General features: G+C 37.7%; 1 protein-coding gene across 1 annotated transcript in view; it reads right to left on the reverse strand.

The window, feature by feature from the left end:
- ITGA9 (integrin subunit alpha 9) overlaps positions 1-17,411 on the reverse strand; it is a 218,031-nt gene that overhangs the window by 155,733 nt on the left and 44,887 nt on the right. Inside the window, exon 15 of the mRNA XM_021546471.3 lies at positions 9,810-9,970. Coding sequence (XP_021402146.2) covers positions 9,810-9,970 — 161 coding nt within the window. The remainder of the gene's footprint in view (positions 1-9,809; positions 9,971-17,411) is intronic.

A 17,411-nucleotide genomic window follows, 5' to 3' on the forward strand; every position in this document is an offset into this window, starting at 1 on the left:
ATCTAGATTCTAGCAGGCCAAAAACATATAAAATAAGGTGGAAATTTATGACAACCTATTACAACTTACATCATTTGTTACTTGCTTCTATTTTTACACTCTTTTCTTCTCACTAAAGTTATTAATGTCTGCTCCCTTTTAGTCAATCTTGCCAAATGAACAGCTGTAAGTCTACTCATAGGATGAAAGTTACCGTCATGACAACTTTAATCAGTTGTATTTTCAACTTCTTTTGTCATCTAGAGAAGGATGTAGTATGCAGGAATATAAAAAGGTAAAATATTTTAGAAAGGTGCAAAAAGGCCCCAGAAAGTAGACATAAAGCTGAGAAAGGCTGGGAAATTTCAAAACCTGCCCATGGGAAGCTAGGAAAATAAGAACCAAGTGTATACGTTTATATTTATCATAAGGAACAAGAAAGAACAAGAACTTACTGATAGTTTGAGATGTGAAAAGTCCTAGATATATGCTTTGCAAAGATAGAAAAAATTTCAATCTTATATAATGAATTATTGTGTATTGTTTGAGGTTCATAGAAGTCCTTTTGTAATGTTAAACCCACATGGGTCCATTTCTTATTGGTTAGAGTATAATGACTTTGCACCTTTTATTTTATGCTATTGGTTCAAAGAATATGTAGAAAAAGGTTTTGCATAAGCTGCCATCTTGTCTTTGAAATGGATTTGCATGGATGTTGCTATTTTCTCTGTGTCTCCTGTTTTTTGCTTGTATGATACAGACAGATAATAAATCCTAAGTCTGCAACCAGTCAGGGTCCCATCCCATTTTGTGAGATGCAGACAAATCCAGCAGAGCAGTAAATTTACTTTATTCTCACATGAGATTCCCTTAGACTTACCACTAACTTTTTACATTTGCATCTAGAATTTAACACTAGACCTGGGCAATATAAACTACTACAGGATTCTCTCCCTGTTTGTTGTATTTTGTTGTTACAGTCAGGCTATCACTCAGTCCTACCCTTATGGTATTATGCACGTTCATGTTCAAGTAAAACATTTTCAGGGTCTTAAAGCCCATTCCTAAATGGGGATTAAAAATAACTAGAACAACAAGATGGAAATAAACCAACTTATATAAAAACCATGCAAAAGCCACTCATTGTTAAGTATTTTTCAGGTTTTCACAAAGGAGATAAATGTTCACAAATACTTTACAGGAAGATTTTTTTACAAGAAACATCCTGTATTACATATGAGAAATCACAAACATCAATATGTGCAACTTAGCCAGAAGTTGCTTAAGGTTAATAACTTGACAATAAACACTTAAATCAAGATTTGACTACTTCACTGCTTTGAGGATAGCTTTCGCAAGCATACTTTTTTCAATCATGACCATTTTTTTCCAAGCACAAGTGACCACTGAAAGCAAGCACATTGGTCAGCTGGTGACATAAATATTTGATGGTAGAAAAGGCCATTGTAAAATCATGACATTCTAATTTGCCTAATACATCAAATCCATAAGAGCATCTAGTATTAAGTCAGGAAACTAGCTTAAGCATATGCCATCAGGGCAAAGATATTGTGGGCAAGGGGAAAATAATTTGAATTCCTGGATAAATATCAATTTCAATTCTCTGGAGAACAGCTAATACAGGACAAAATTACTAATACACACTATTGTAACATTAATACAAAATACTAAGCATTCCCTAAAGTAACTAGGATTCCAGGAGAAGTCACAAAGCTCTATAAGCTGAATTGACAAATAAAAATAACAAACTTGAAGTCTATTACCAAGCATTTAACTTCTGATCACCAGCACAACCATACCAACTGTAACTACCCTGTTGCTTATGTAAGTGCTCATGGGTATGTGAGGGTGAGGGTAACATGACAGAGCATGCACCTCTTCTCAATATCTGGAACCTAGGAGGTCAAGACTAATTGAGTTCCACACCTGAATTACATAATGAGTATCTCCTCATGAGAGAAAGGGAGAAATTGCATTTTGTGCAAAAGAAGCTCTATGCTCCAACCTCTTATTCCTACATTTCTTCAAACATATTGACATGCACTTTTGCTATGAACTGTATTGGCATTATGTTGTTGCCACCCAAACTAAACACAGCATGTGTAAGAGTCTTCTAGGAAGACTATTCGACTAAGAGGATGTTTTAGGTTTGAAACATACCCAGAAGCCACAGACAGCAAAATTAATTGTTTTCTCTTTAGCCTAGAGAGCTTTCTATTGGAATTTGCTTTCAGTGTTTCCTGATGAAGTGCCCTGGTCATTCCTTTCTAAGGGTAGCAAAATGAAATGGTAATAATTTAAGGCACTCCCCCGTTTGGACAGGAGAAGGTGACTCCAAGTGTGTATGTGTGTATGTGTGTGTTGTTGGTATGTGTGTGTGTGCTTGAGATTAGCGCACATTCTGATATTCTTCCATGTATTCTAAACAGGAAAACCACTAAGATAAACAAGCTGTTCTCTACAGCAGTTTTCTGCAGAAAAACTCTACCCTTAAGTGTATTCCCCTTAAATGTAAATTTGTCCTAAAGAAGCAAATAATAAACTTTCACAGCACAATTTGTTATCATGTATTTAGTTTATACAACTCTACAAAAAAATGTTAGAAAGTTTCAAAACCAGAAGTGTTGCCTTCTCTGCTACTTCTTTCCATCTAAGAAGAACTCTTCAGTTAACCAGGAGTGCCAGAGAAAGCAAAAATATTCCTATCCATCATTATCTGCCTTTTAAAATTATTTTTTCCTAGCACAAAGCTAACTTTCATCTCTGTTTGGCCATTCACTTCCTAAAGTGTCATCACTGGGAAATGCAATTACTTCTTTCAGACAAAAGTCCCATGGACTGCCTCACAAATCTGTAGACTCTGGTATCTAAAAATAATGGAAAGGCTTGGGATGGAGGGGACATTAAAAATCATCTAATTTCAACCCCACATACCCCACAGACAGGGACACCTTTCACTAGACCAGGTTGCTGAGGGCCCCATCCAGCCTGGCCTTGAACACTTCCAGGGACAGGGCATCCACAACTTCTTTGGCCAACCTGTTCCAGTGCATCACCAGCCTCTGGATAAAGATCTTCCTAACCTCTAATCTAAACCTCCTGTCTACTAGTTTTAACAAAGTCACTCTTTTTTTAAGTCCCCTTCAAGTCCTGAAAGGCTGCAATGAGGTCTCCCTGGAGCCATCTCTTCTCCAGGGTGGAGAACTCCAAACCTTTCAGACTGTCTTTGTAGGAGAGGGGCTCCAGCACTCTGACCAACCTCCACCCTAGAAGTGGTCTGTTGAGGCCTAAATCTGCCTCTCAATCTCCAAAAGCTTTTATCTCCAAATTAAATCTCTTTTTGAGAAACTACAGTATCAGACAGAAATATGTCAGTGGACAGACAGCAAAGCCTGGCATATGTCTATGACTGAATATCTAAAAGCAGCAGTGAAGTGTCATGCTTCATTAAGAATCTGCATGCAGTAAAAATAATTCTCAACTCTGCCAAAACTTCAGAAATATGCTTTTTTGAGATATTCTGCTTGAAAAATAAATCATATTTCTTTGCCATTACAGAACATATCAAAGGGATAAGTACATAAAAGGGCTCAAGATTAAAGATTTGCATCCTTTTAAGGTTCAGCAGGGTACACTACAGTTTAAAAAAGGGAGGCAAGGCAGAATTTCATCAGCTACTATGCTGCAAGTCTACTAACTGAGCCTCATTCAAAACGCCATTTATTTCATTTGGGGACTACAAAATCTCTACTTGGAGTCATAAATATGATTAGCCAGGCACTTTGACAGCTATTTCACCACAGCAACCAAATTTTTGCCTGGGCCATAAACAACATGTTTGGCCTTTTTCATACATAATGGCAAAAGTCAAAGAGCAACAGTGAACTTCAGTAAAATCAATTACCTTGTTAAGACTTTCAATTAGATTTTTTTAATAGATTTTATGATGGATAAGCTCTGTACAGAGCAGAAGACATTCAAAGACTACTCTCCAACTATAAAGAAGGAGATAGTCGCTCACCCAATTATGTCACCTAACAATGTAAGAAGAGGGGGAAAAAAAAGTAATTTCTTTAAAAACCTTTGAGGAGGATTTCTGGACAGAACCTCTACCTTCAGCTCACAGCTGAAAACCTCCCAATGGCCTCAAGACACGAGCACCTTTGGGCTACCACACAGCTCTCTAGCTACACTGTCCACTAAACAGCTCCCAAGGAGTTTACAGTATCTGATACAACTTGTTTTCCCACTTGGCTGCACTACTAGCCCTTACAGATCTCACAGCATTTAACTACTTGCAGAATGGGTTCCGTCCTGAAAGGAGGCATATCTGGCAGCTTGATTCTGCTCATATTGTGCAGGACAGTTTTTAACTGGACTATAAACTGACCCCTGAAAGATAATACTATTTGTTCTTGGTGACCCTTGTAAAAACCTTTGAAAAAGCCAAAGATAACTCCATGATCACTAATAGTATTTAAATTTTGATACAGTTAATGCTCAGCTTAAAGATGTCGCTGACTCCTAATACTCCTTCTTGGTACTCCTAAATCCATTTACCTAAGAGGTGATGGAAAGAGTTATGCAGTTGACCACTGTTCTTCCATTGCCCATATGAGCTATGCAGGAAAAAATGCAGCTTCTCTTCTCCCTGGCTCATTTTTCAAGGTGAGACATCAGCTCTACTCAGTGCCAGACAGAATTTATCCAAAAAGAGATGACTGATCACTTTACAGAATAAGGCAACAAAAATCCCTACTTACTTATTTATATTTGTATTCCACATTTCTTTTGCTCTGCTGGAGGGGAGGCAGGCTGTCCTAAGAGATTATCAGTGGATTTTACAGTTTTGGAAAACAGAACTGTTCTGGAAAGCATGCTTCTTGTAAATAAACCCCTGATCATGATCACCCCACCTATCCCACAGCCTTCTAAGGCTGCACTCATGTTATGATTGCATCCGGCTGGGCCTAGCAGTTTCTCCAGCTGGCTCTGCAAAAGGGTAAAGAAAGTTACATAAAACAAGCAAACCTAATAAACCCAAAGGCATCAACTCTGCTCTCGGTCTTAGTACCGAATCTCACCACAGTCATCATTCCTGGTAAAACTACACAGCAGCTTTAGTCTTGTAGTGATGATAAATTTTCTACTGCAGGCTGGAACAGTTCAGTATTCTCTTTGTCTATCAAGTGGTCCAAACCCTGTGAAATTCTAGATAACCATGACCAAGTTTTCATTGTTGTTGTTGCCTGGAAAAGCAGTCTCTGCTTCAAGTGTTATCTCTATCCTGTAATGCTACCAACCAGATCTTTACATAGAGATATTAATTCACAGGCAGGCAACTCTCAGAAGAAAGCATATGATCAAGGTGACACCATCTCTACATCTGATGTGACTGAGAGCAAATGCTTTGTTACACAACCTCTAGAAAAATGAGTGCTATGAATCAAAAAGAAAAGACTTCAATACATGCAAGCCCCTCAGATGAGATCAAACAGCTATACAGGGAGAAACAAAGATGACCACAGACCTTGACTGAAATAGATGAGCAGCACTAGAGATTGTTTGTGTGATGTCAGCAGCCTAGAGTACTTTTAAAAGCAAGTGATGAATGGCAAACAAAGACCAGAAACATACCCATAAAAATGCAAATATTTGGCTACAGGACTCAGCAATGAATAAAGCACAATTGTGCATTTTCTGTTGAAAAGTCAGTGTTTTTTTTCCAAACCTGTCTGTACAAACACTAATCCTTCACTTACACACGTATTATGCAAAGGCTGTTACATTTCAGCCCCACCCTTCCCATAAACTACATCTGGATGTATTAAGAATTAATATTATGACTTACATGAAACTGCTTAAAACAACCAAGAGAAAGATCTCTGGAAAATATAAATGCTATGTGTATTTTAATCATGTGCCAGCACCACTTATGGTGTCTGCAGCTATTAAAGCATCCACTCTGTACACAGACAACAGTGACTGGTAGCAATAGGCAGCCCAGCTGGCTGGCCTAGAGTGGGGTAAGAAACCAGATGGTGCTTCTGTAATAAATGCAGGAATTCTTCAAGGGGCTTCCAACATGATCACCATTACACCTTTGTAATAAATCAAGGAAGATGTATTTTGATCCTGCATAAATCTGCAGGCACAAAGTCCTTGGTATCTCTGTAAAATTCTTATCTGATACACTGATAAATCTATCCCAATTAGGAGAACCCACATAACCAGAAGACAACCAGTTATTGGAAAAGGGAAACAATGTTTCCTCAGAGTCACTACCTTGATCACAGCACCTCTTAAGCCCATTGCCCTAGTCTTCTGAACACTATCAGATGAGTGCAGTTGCCATGAGAAAATTCTATATTTCAGCTGCAGGTCCAGATATTAAGGAAACATTTCTAAAGCCTCCAAATCCATTTGTTTCTTTAGTCTTCTCTGATTCTATTCCCTTCTGCAAACTCTGCTTCTTTTCCTTTTAGTAGCACATTCCATTTTCCCACCATTCCTTATACAAAAAAAACCCCAAATCCTTTTACAAAAAAAGGGAACAAAAGCTAATCAGATTTAAACTTTGAATCCTTGTACTCCAACAAAACTGACAGACAGTTGTCACAGAAGGCATTCATCTGCTCTTAATAGTTTTATGACCACTGAAGGAGAGATGATCTTTAGCAGCAGCACCATCATCTCCAGAGAGCTGGAAGAATGGTCCAGCAGTGAAGCACCTTCTAAGAGACACAAAGGATCAACTATGTACTGACATAAGAAAGCCTGGGGTGCTCCTGAACTTCTCAATTAACAGCCATTTTCTACTCAATGTATCACTCAAACCTTCAAAAGTTGTTTAAATTAAAGCAATACAGCTTTTGGAGATGACACCTGAGTTTCCGTCAGTATTGGTTTTATTACCCATGTATACTAAAGAAAGTTTCTTAACTAGTATTCATCAAAAAGGTTCCAGTGAGGATAGGCAATTTTAAAAGTATAAAAGAGTCATAAAACCATATCACTCCTCTACAACTCTATACCCACTAGAAAACCATACATAATGCATTTTGAAGTCCCAAAGCATTTGCATTTAATTCTGTCCTCAACCAGAAACCATGTTTTCTCATGAACTATCACAGCTCTAGCAATTTGAGCTGTAATTTGATAGGCTGCTATGTACAAGATGAAGATCCCAGCTACATGTATCCTGTAAATCTGAGATCCACTTAGTCACACAGATAAGAGGAAATACAGATTTTAATAGTCAAATTCAGTAGCAGCAATAAGAAAAGTAGCTACTGTCCTGAAAGGGAATCACAAATAGGAAATGTGTCATGCTCAAAACACGGACACTTACCAATTGCAAAACAATTAAATGTCAGTTTATTTTCAGACTGTAACTCTTTTAGTGCTCAGTTTTTCTGGGGTTTCTTGAGATCAAATCTATCAAAAAATGCAGGCAGCTTGTAGAGATCTATTTTTTCAATGGCTTTGCTCAGTCCTTCCATTTTGTGCCTCCAGCATAGTAGAATTACACGTTGATAAAACAATATCTTCCAGCAAGGCCTGGAACAGGCTTTCATTTAATTAACTTAACCCACAGAGTTCTGCTGTGTTCCATTTGAACTAGAGACCTTGTGTACCTACCAGAGTTAGTCAAGTTGGCACAAGGTGACACACAAGTATCCTTCATTATAGGCAATCCAGAAATGACATCGTTAAGCCACATAGATACCTTCGCAACCAGTGAAACAAATAAACAACAATAATGGGAATGTATTAAGGATGCAACTACAAACAACTCAATTTGCCATGCAGGAGAATTCATCAGACATACAGTAAATAAAAGGAAAACAGGAAGCCTAAATGAAATATTTGTATATTTTAAGCCCACATTATTTTTAATCACCCATTCCATCACAAATATTTGCAATTAAGGAGAGTTCTGGTTGGAGTTTGTGGAGGGTTTTTTTTTGGTTTGGTTTTTCAGGGGGTATGTTTTACCAGCTATTAGTTCAGGACAGCAGTGATTATGATCTCATTTCCACTCCTTCAGAGTGTGTGGGGCTCTCTTTGATGCTTCTAACATAATGTAGTCTTGTGGATTACACCATCTTTTTCAGAAAAGCACAGGGATTATCTTCCTCCAGTACTTTTCTTTCTCCCTTACAAGATTTCCTCTTATTCTTCTAATAGTGAAAAATGGCTGCCTATATCACATAGAAAACCAGTAGCCTTGTTTGTTAAACAGTTATTTTGCTTTAAGTTGTTGGTATTTTTAGACATGTTTAATTGTTTCTCTTGACTATAAAAATGAAATTTCCCAGGAAGTTCCCAGAAGAACACTTTTTACCTTTGCAATCCCAAAATTAGCAAGAAATGTCACAATAATTGAAAGGAAAATTCATTTTAATGAATTCTGTGTAGGATCCAAAAACTACAAGAGCTAGTGTGAAAGAAATCATTATTGGGTTAAGATAGGTACGTGGCTCCTTTTGATCCATTCTCAACAAATTGAAATCTAACCAAATGTGTTCACAGGAGAAAGACCAGGATTAGTAAATTCAGTGATACATTTTGTCAGTAAAGGTAATCTTGTAGGCCTACATTTACTTTAACAAGCTTTTCTACAGCAGACAGCAATGGTTGTTCCAGAAGCAAAGAAATGTGGAAGATACGTAGTTTCTTCACATGACAACATTTCCTCTTTGGTGACCTTATTTATTTTTTCTCCCAACAGCCACGCACAAAATGTTGATAGAGTCAAAGGATTAATTTTATCTGTCATTCTCAAGAGTTTTTAGGTACAAAAAAGTTTCCTGGAAAAGTTTATACATTTAGAAAAAGCTGGATGTGCTGTATTCTCAAAACAAGGGAGTACTATGAGTTATCCATCAAATTCAGGTCACACTCATCAATGGAAAGAAGTCGTTCAGTAAGGACTGGTGATAAAGATTAGTGTTTGTAAGACATATGTAGTTTAAAAGATAAATGTCCTTCCTATGTAATTTTAAAATCCATTCTATACATTTTTAGCGTGGAAGAAAATTGTGCTTCCTCTGAAAACAATGGCACCTGGGTGACATTTCTTCAACACTTGCCAAATGAGGATAACTACAGTCCTAGCAAGCCCTAGATGCAGAGTTTTTCACAGGAAAAACCAACCCTTTCAGTGTCTCAGTCTGGAAAGCACTCTTTGTATCCCTAGTGTCATGATGCATGTGGAATTAAGTTATCCCACTGCTGCTTTAAAGCCCCAATGAAATTCACAGGATTCTTCAAATCCAAGAGCCAAATTATTTCATTGCAGGCCTATCATTATCCTGCCATCCCCATGTAGATTGTATCACTAGTATTTTGTGCAGTCAGACATTAAACAAAACTAAACACTAAACCTGCTGTTCCTGATAAAACAAAATGTTGTCTCCTTGGGAATAATACCTGTAGCAATAAACCAAGGCAAAAGGAGAAAGAAAAGAAAAAAAAAAAAAAGAGAAAGAGAGAAAAAGAGAGAGAAAAAAAGAAAGAGAGAAAGAATGAGAGAGAGAAAGAAAGAAAGAGAAAGAAAAAGAGAAAAAAAGAGAAAAAGAGAGAAAGACCTGCCTGACCAAATATTAAAAAAATGAATTTTCCTGGCAGCAGGTCTTGAAGGTTCTCAGATTGACAAATCATGCCAAGCAAGAAGATCTGAACTTCTACCTATCAGGAAATTAAACATCTGAAACCAAAGCAGCATCATTTCAATTGGCTGAATATTTTTTTTAAAGAGTGGAATGTAGTAAGGCCAAAGTAAGGAAGGACATGAGCGAACTGACCTTGACATATGCTAGGTAATGCTCGCACTTTTCCTGCATGAATGACAGCTGTAACTTCTCTGTAATCTGCCCTGCTGTCTCTCCAGAAGTCACAAAATAAACTCTGGGTTGCTGGCTCTTTTCCTTCTTTACCACATCAGCGGTCAAGTTATAATTCAAACCTGTTTTAAAAAGGAAGAAGAAGAAGAAAACAAAGGATGTCAGTGAACAATAGTTATTTTCCAGCCACCTATCAATGGATCATGCTGCCTCCAGGGTATCTGTGCTTGAAGAAAGGTCAACCCTTGAGGGACCTCAATCAATCACTAAGTTCCGTGCCACTACAGAAAACCAGATCCAATTATGAACATACTCCCATGTTTAATATAGCTATACTTCCCAGTCCATTCTTTCCTGTAGGAAATTATGTGTAACAATGCATCTAGAAACACACACTTAACAGAAAAAAACCCAAAAAAACAAAAAAAAAATCCTCAAAAAAACCCCCAGAATACATTTAAATTGTGTTTCTGACAGAAAAAGCAGAAAAAAAAAATTACCAACACAAACAACAGCAGCAACCTAAAAACATCTTCTGAAACAGCACAAATCATGCAGATGTCAACCAGGATATGGCACTTCCTGACAATTTTTTTCTTTATTTGTAGTCATCCTAGCAATGAATCTTAGCATTCATACCATACTTAGCTCCCCACAACTTTGCAGCTTCCAAAAAGCAACCTGGAACAGTGGAGGGTTAGGGAGATAACTGGCCAAACATCACTGCTGGTGGTGTAAGTTCTTACTGCTCGCTTTAGTAAGAGATCATAAGGCAAGTTTTCACTAGCAAATTAAATCTTCCAAGTAATGCCTTCAAACATTTGTCTAGCAGCTCTCAGTTTTCTTTCTTTCTACTGAGGATCTACCCACCCAACTTTACAATGAAAATAAAACTCTCTCGTGAATTTGATGAGCTCAGAAAAAGGGCTCAATTCTTCTAATGACTGTTCATTTTCCATAACTAAAGTTAAATGCCTAAAAGCTTTGATAATGGCTCCCTCTGAGAAAATTTTGCTCATATCTTCAAGATGGCTACTACCCAGCCAACCAGGTGAACTAATCCAGCCGGTAAGAGTAAATGGCAGCAGGCATTTTATAATGGATTTTCATCCTAAACAGCATATATATAGTTATGATGCAAGAGGCATCCCATAGGGCTGAAAGCACCCCTGAAGCAGTGACTAGAAAAGATTAAGATTGGGCCATGGTACCCCACAAGCCAAAACACTTGAATCACAGCTGGCTGTGCTAGTGGACGAGTTGCACACTCCGAACCACTTAGAATATCCCTTCCTCACCCACTAAGATAATGACAAAACACACAAACAGCAAGAGGAAAAATACTCATCAGGAATAAGCACATCTGTAAATGCTTGCTAAACTACTAGCTATAGTACTGATTCGCCAGGGGGTAAGTGGGAGGCATCACATGGAAACAATGAAGAACTAATTAAATAATTACACAAAATCATTGGAAAAGGAATGTGTTTCTTTGATGTCTCTGCCAGTAATTATGAGGAGAAAATGATTCATGAATTTTGCTTGCAAAGAAAATTCTGAAGTAATGGAAGCATTAAAAAAAGGCTAGCAAATGAGAATTTGCTAGCACTTTTGGACATTTCCTCCATTCCCTTCCAAAAAGCTTTCTTTTTCCCAGTACTCCCCACCTTGTTTCGAATCCTGTCTCACAGTGTTTTCCTTGGGTCTAAGTAGGGAGAGATCCACACTGCTCCATACACTGAACAACACATCCCTGCAGCATGTCTGCTTCCAAGGCATTCTGAGGGTAGCACTGACTCATGCCTGCCTACAAACAGACTGGAAAAATGAGAGACAGACAAATAATACTCCTGCACCAAACTATATGTGTGCACGGGTTAGAAGATGAGAGTATGCTTTTTAAGTTTTTAACAAGTCGTGTTTCTTCAGTCCTAGGAACATGTTTAAACAGTGAAAATATCAAACAACCTATTATCCTACACTAAATCTTGCCAGTCTTTCAGGCAATAGCATTAGGGACATGAGGACTACCCTAGGTACGCATCAACACACAAGCAATGTGTGTCAACACATCTGAAATGAAGAGTACAGGAGAAAATTTGGGCAATTTCTAACATATCTATCTGCCTAACACTAGTCAAATGACAAAACCCTTCATTTTCATAGCCAGTAAAATTCACCTAATTCCCATGAAATAGAGATTTTTGGAGTTCACTTCAGTTAACAAAATGAATTAAGCATTTATATTTTACTTTGTAGAGTTATGTGTTGAATATTAACCTTTTACTTAAGAAACCTCTGCCATGGTACAAAGGGCATAAGAAAATGCAAATTTCTGAAGCTTCTTTCACAAAAAGCAATACCCAGGGATGCAAAGAACCCAGATAAAGAAGTTGCCCTATCTCCAAGCCTATCAAGACTGACAGACATACTCAGTGAAACATCAAAGGACCAAAAGTGCACGTGCAGAGAGAAAAAGTTTAAAAGTTCAGTCATGAGGAAGACCAAAATCTTCAGCCTCAGAAGATCCCAAGAGACCCCCACAGGATCACCATGGCAAACCACGCATGCCTAGAAGGGCATGGACCTATTTAGCATGAGAGGCGAGGACAGGCGGGGCCAGGAGTTGAATATGCTAGCAAAGTTGTGTGATGTACTGCATATGGAACACCTTTGTGAATAAAAGTGTGGGTCAGACTGAGACTCAGGGCACAAGTTTTTGGAGAGATAGCTCACTTGTGCTGGGCACTGACAATACATACCCACTTCATAACTACCCCAGGTTGTGGAGTCTATTTATTTATTCTGCATATTGCTTCACTCAGACAGGCAGTATTACTACTGTTATTATTGTAGAGGAAATTATCTAGACTGTTGTCAGAGACTTGTGGTAAGCACAAGAGTCTGAAGTAATTAATGCCTCAAACACTGATTTTTTTGCTCACAATAGCAAAACTGTATAGAGGAGTCATTGAAGTCCATCCCTCCCTAAAGATGCTTTTCAGGGGGACCATCACCACCAAGAAGACCAGCTGGAAAGGATCAATGGAACATCATTGTGTAATAGATGATTAATGCTATGGTTGACTCTCACAATTAAAGGACAAATATTATGTATATATTAAGAGAAATTTTATAGATTTATCATTAAGTTTCACTCCCCCCACCCCCTGCATTGCTATCATGGGTTGGCCTGGGTAGTTGGGCATTTGGGAGGGCTGGCTCATTACTACAGCAACACCTGACCTCCAATCAAGATCTAAGAAAGTGATCTCCTGCACTGGACAGCAAAGAAGGAGTCGATGGAAAGAACGTGAGGAGGGGCTAAAGGGTTAAAAGGCAGAATATCCACTGTGTGGGTGAGCACATGGTGGGAAAAAATTCTCTGCTCCCGACGCTGTATCATTTTTTCTATTCAGTCTCCTGTTGTATTTTTTGATAAGGTTTTAATAAACCTTTTTAAATTTTTGAAAGTATCATTTCTCACAATTGTGATCCACAGATGGTGGTGTGTTCTTTATTCTGTCTGTCACTCTCTTTCTGTTCCCCTCACCCGTTTTCTATTTCTTTCTTTCCTTCCCTCTCTCTCATATTTACTATCAAATAAAATCCATACTATTGACTTTGACATATGGTCTTGTTTGCACCTTAATTTGGGCAGAGGCATTTCTAATAACTTTAATAACTGGATCTTAACATTTAGTTGGCATAGTCAGCAGGATTGATATTCTCTGACCCAAAGTGTCTTTCACAATAGTATTGTCTCCACTCACGAAATTATTTCATATACTTCTTTCTGTAATAAATTTTAGAAATCCAAACACTACTTATTTTAAGGAGCTGTAAGGATTGTTAGGATTCCATCCATAGGAATCCTGAGCACTCTGACCAACTTCCTTTGAGGGGCTGTGGAGACTGTGGTTTCTTCTGGAGGCTTAGAAATTTGAACTCATCTTTCTCTGAGGGAATTGTGGAAATTATGGTAAACTGATTTGTCTACATGGTTTTTGTGCAGAGCCAAAAGCTCCTGTTTGGTGGGGACTAATACTCTTTGTGTGTTTTGTTGTGAAAAGCCACAATTGGCAGGTTCCAGTCCTTGAAGCCAATTCTGCAGTTCCTATCTTGTGTGGAATGCCCCCCCAAAAGTCTGTTGTTTGTTGTGGAGAACTAGAAGCAGGCAGGTCCTAATCCTGCAGCTATTGCCTTGGGGGGATGGTTTTGTCCCTTTGTAAGCTTAGCTATTTATCATGCAGCTTCCTCTGCGGGGGTGGTAGGAAAATTTTAGAGGGAAATGTTTTGTTGTCTTTCCTTAATCAATTAGTTAGTCACCTCTCTACCCCTGGGGTGGACAAAGTAGAAAAAAAAAGGAAAAAGAATTGGGATGGGGAGCAATTGGTTACTAAAAAAGTGATACATTATTAAAAAATACTTTAGGCAGTGACATTGCTTGCCACAAAATTCGATCATGTCCAAAAGGAAAATCACTAGAATAAAAGGAGCTAATTGACAAGGCTGACTGCTCCCAGGCGAAAAGCAGAAGTCTACTAAAATCTTGGAAAAAAAAAAAAAAAAAAAAAAGGCAATTCAAACACCAAAACCACTCCCTAATTCACAGACTGCAATTAAAGCAGTCTCACTCCCTCCACTGAACATGAAATCAGTTGGAGGAGACCTCACTGAAAAACTGTGGGAAACAACAGAAGCAGTGCAACAAGCACTTCATAGAATAAAAGCTAAAACTTCACCTAAAAAAGTTAACGCAATTAGCAACTTGTTTCATTCTGGCATATTTTGCCAGGAAAGTTTATTTCTTTTCTTTTCCACTAGGAAGATCAAACATCCCCACATTGAAAATAAGGAAAACAGTTTGGGAGCAGAGAAACTGCAAACAGCACATTCACTTTCTTTTTATGGGAACCTACCAGCCCATGAAATGGAGCTGCATGAAAACCAATGAAATTTAAAGTGTCATCATAATTGTTTGCATTTTTAGTTTGTTAATGTTTGTGCTTTGTTTGTATTTTTATTGCAAGTGGCTTGCTGGGAGATCAAATATTAATTTAAGTATTCTCCATAGGTCTGATTTTTGTCTAACTTGCTTTCTTCTTACTGAAAAATGGTGTGACAAAAGGTCTTGTGAATGCATAATTTGTCTCAACAAATTTTATCCTGAGAGTTGGTATAAAAATTTATACATATTTGAAATCATACAAACATGTACTAACCACCCCAGTTATGCCCCAAAGGGCTTTAAAATTATTATGATTTGGCTACATTTTTCTGATTTACTAATTAGAGAACAAAAAAAAAGCCTTAACAAAATACAAAAAAAAGTCATCTAAGAAATTATTGAATCCTGCTTCCCAAACCTGGAAGGATAGCCATGGACTTCAAAAAGGACATGAATAAAATACAAAAAAGCCTTCTACCAGCTCTCAAGCCAATGTATGTTATATTTCCTGCCATATGTCCAAATAGAATATTTTAACTTTGCCTCACTTCTTCTATTTATGCTAATCAGTGTAGTGACTATAGCACATTCTGCAACATAAATGCTTCTTAGTTGTGGGTGCAGAATATGATGAGGGCAATTCACTCACTGAAATTCAAAAGAAAAAATGCTATTTGGGATAATACAACTAAGTTTGAAAGGGAATTAATTTCATTTCTAATCCCACCAATAATAAATCCACAGTTTCCACTCTGTGTCAAGATTAAATTACAACTATCTCCTGGAAAACAGAGCATTGCCCTGATGTAAAAATAAGTATGCATGAGAATATTTTGCATGAATATGTTTTGTGTAGTAATTTTGTATTAAAAGAACTGGTTTTCATAATATATAAAATTATCTAGTGGATTAAGAATATTACATATAATATTCTTTCGACTATACCTAAATACAGTCAAGAAGAAAATAAAACACACATCTTCAAAAAATCCATTTACTTTTATTCCAGGATGTGACATTAGTCAATTGTACTACAAGAGTCGTGAATCCTCTCAAAACTTGGCTGATTGACACATCTTAATATGTGTATCTGTTGAGGATACTCCTCTATAGAATTTGAAAATGAAAACCCACTGTATAATTCTATAACTAATTGTAAAACACACTGAACCAACACTTAAGAGATACAATATTGTGATATCCCTTGTACCTGCTATCCGTTAAAAAACACTAATTCCTGGGCTTCACAGAGATTCCTGGGAGCACTGGATAATGAGAATTGGGTTGATGATTATTGTACACTGTATGATTACTCATGTTATTGCTTCTGTTGTTTCTATCTTTACTCCTATCATCTTTCTATTATCACCTCCATGGACAACCCATAAACTAAAGAAGATCGTAAGGAAAGAAACATCTATTATATGTTTGAGTCAATGGGTGGATGTCAGAGATTGAAATAGTTCATGCCTATTTGATATAAAATTTTCCTCATTATAGCAGAATGAGCAAAGGAACCTCCAAAGCCCACCCCTCCCTAAAGATGCTTTTTGGAGGGACCATCACCACCGAGATCAACTAGAGATCAACGGAACACTGTGCAATCCATGGATTGTGGTGTGTTCTTTATTCTGTCTCTGTCACCCTCTTTCTGTTCTCCTCACATATTTTCTATTTATTTCTTTCTTTCTCTCTCTCATATTTACTATAAAATAAAATCCAAACTATTGACTTTGGCATATGATGTTGTTTGCACCTGAATTTGGGCAGAGGCATTTCTAATAACTTTAATATCTAGATCTCAACAACTTTACTACACAAGTTTACTTCCATTTTCTTTCAGGGATGAATGCAGAAGCAGCACTCAATGCACAGAGATGTCAGCAGCCTCTTTCTTGTCCTGGTCACACAGAATTAAACAGTCTGAACATGCTGAAACCTTTTCATCCAAGATAAGAAAGGCCTTCCTCTAATCTCTGTCTTTCCTGGCAATACAGAGACCCCAGGGGAGACAGAGCAACGACCCCTCAAGTGAGGGAGGAACAGTCTAATGAGATTCTGAGACAACAGAATGAAAACTTTAAATTATGCACTTCTCATACGTCCAAGACATACTGGAGGCTGTCTCTGTCAGGAGGCATACAACTAGATGTTCAGCTCTCCAACAAGAACTGAGGCAGAGTGAAGGGTCAGACAGAGAGTGGCAGAAAGAGCACGTTTCACTTGGCCATGGCTCTTTGCTCAGACAAAAACATTTCAGCAATAAATTCATACTTCTGAAATCTAGAGTCTGCAAGAAACAACTTTATGGAAATTGTACTGTCATTTGCAGTGTCAAGCAGTATCCATAAACACAGATCCTCAGATAGCTGTTTCAGTATTGCAACTACCACTAGAAGAAGAAAGAAAAAAAAAAAGGTAGGTAATGTTTACATGGAAGTGTGAGGAAGATGAAGATGACTTTTCTTCCCATCCTTGCTAACAAAATGACCACACATTCAAAAAAGTATTGAAGAAGACACACATTTGCCACAGGAGAACACTACATGCATGTTCAGCTTGATTTCTGAACATTATGTAGTAGACGGCAAATTTCAGCTGCCCAAAAGGAG

Source organism: Lonchura striata, chromosome 1 (genome assembly GCF_046129695.1).
Source record: "Lonchura striata isolate bLonStr1 chromosome 1, bLonStr1.mat, whole genome shotgun sequence".
NCBI classification, from domain to species: Eukaryota; Metazoa; Chordata; class Aves; order Passeriformes; family Estrildidae; genus Lonchura; species Lonchura striata.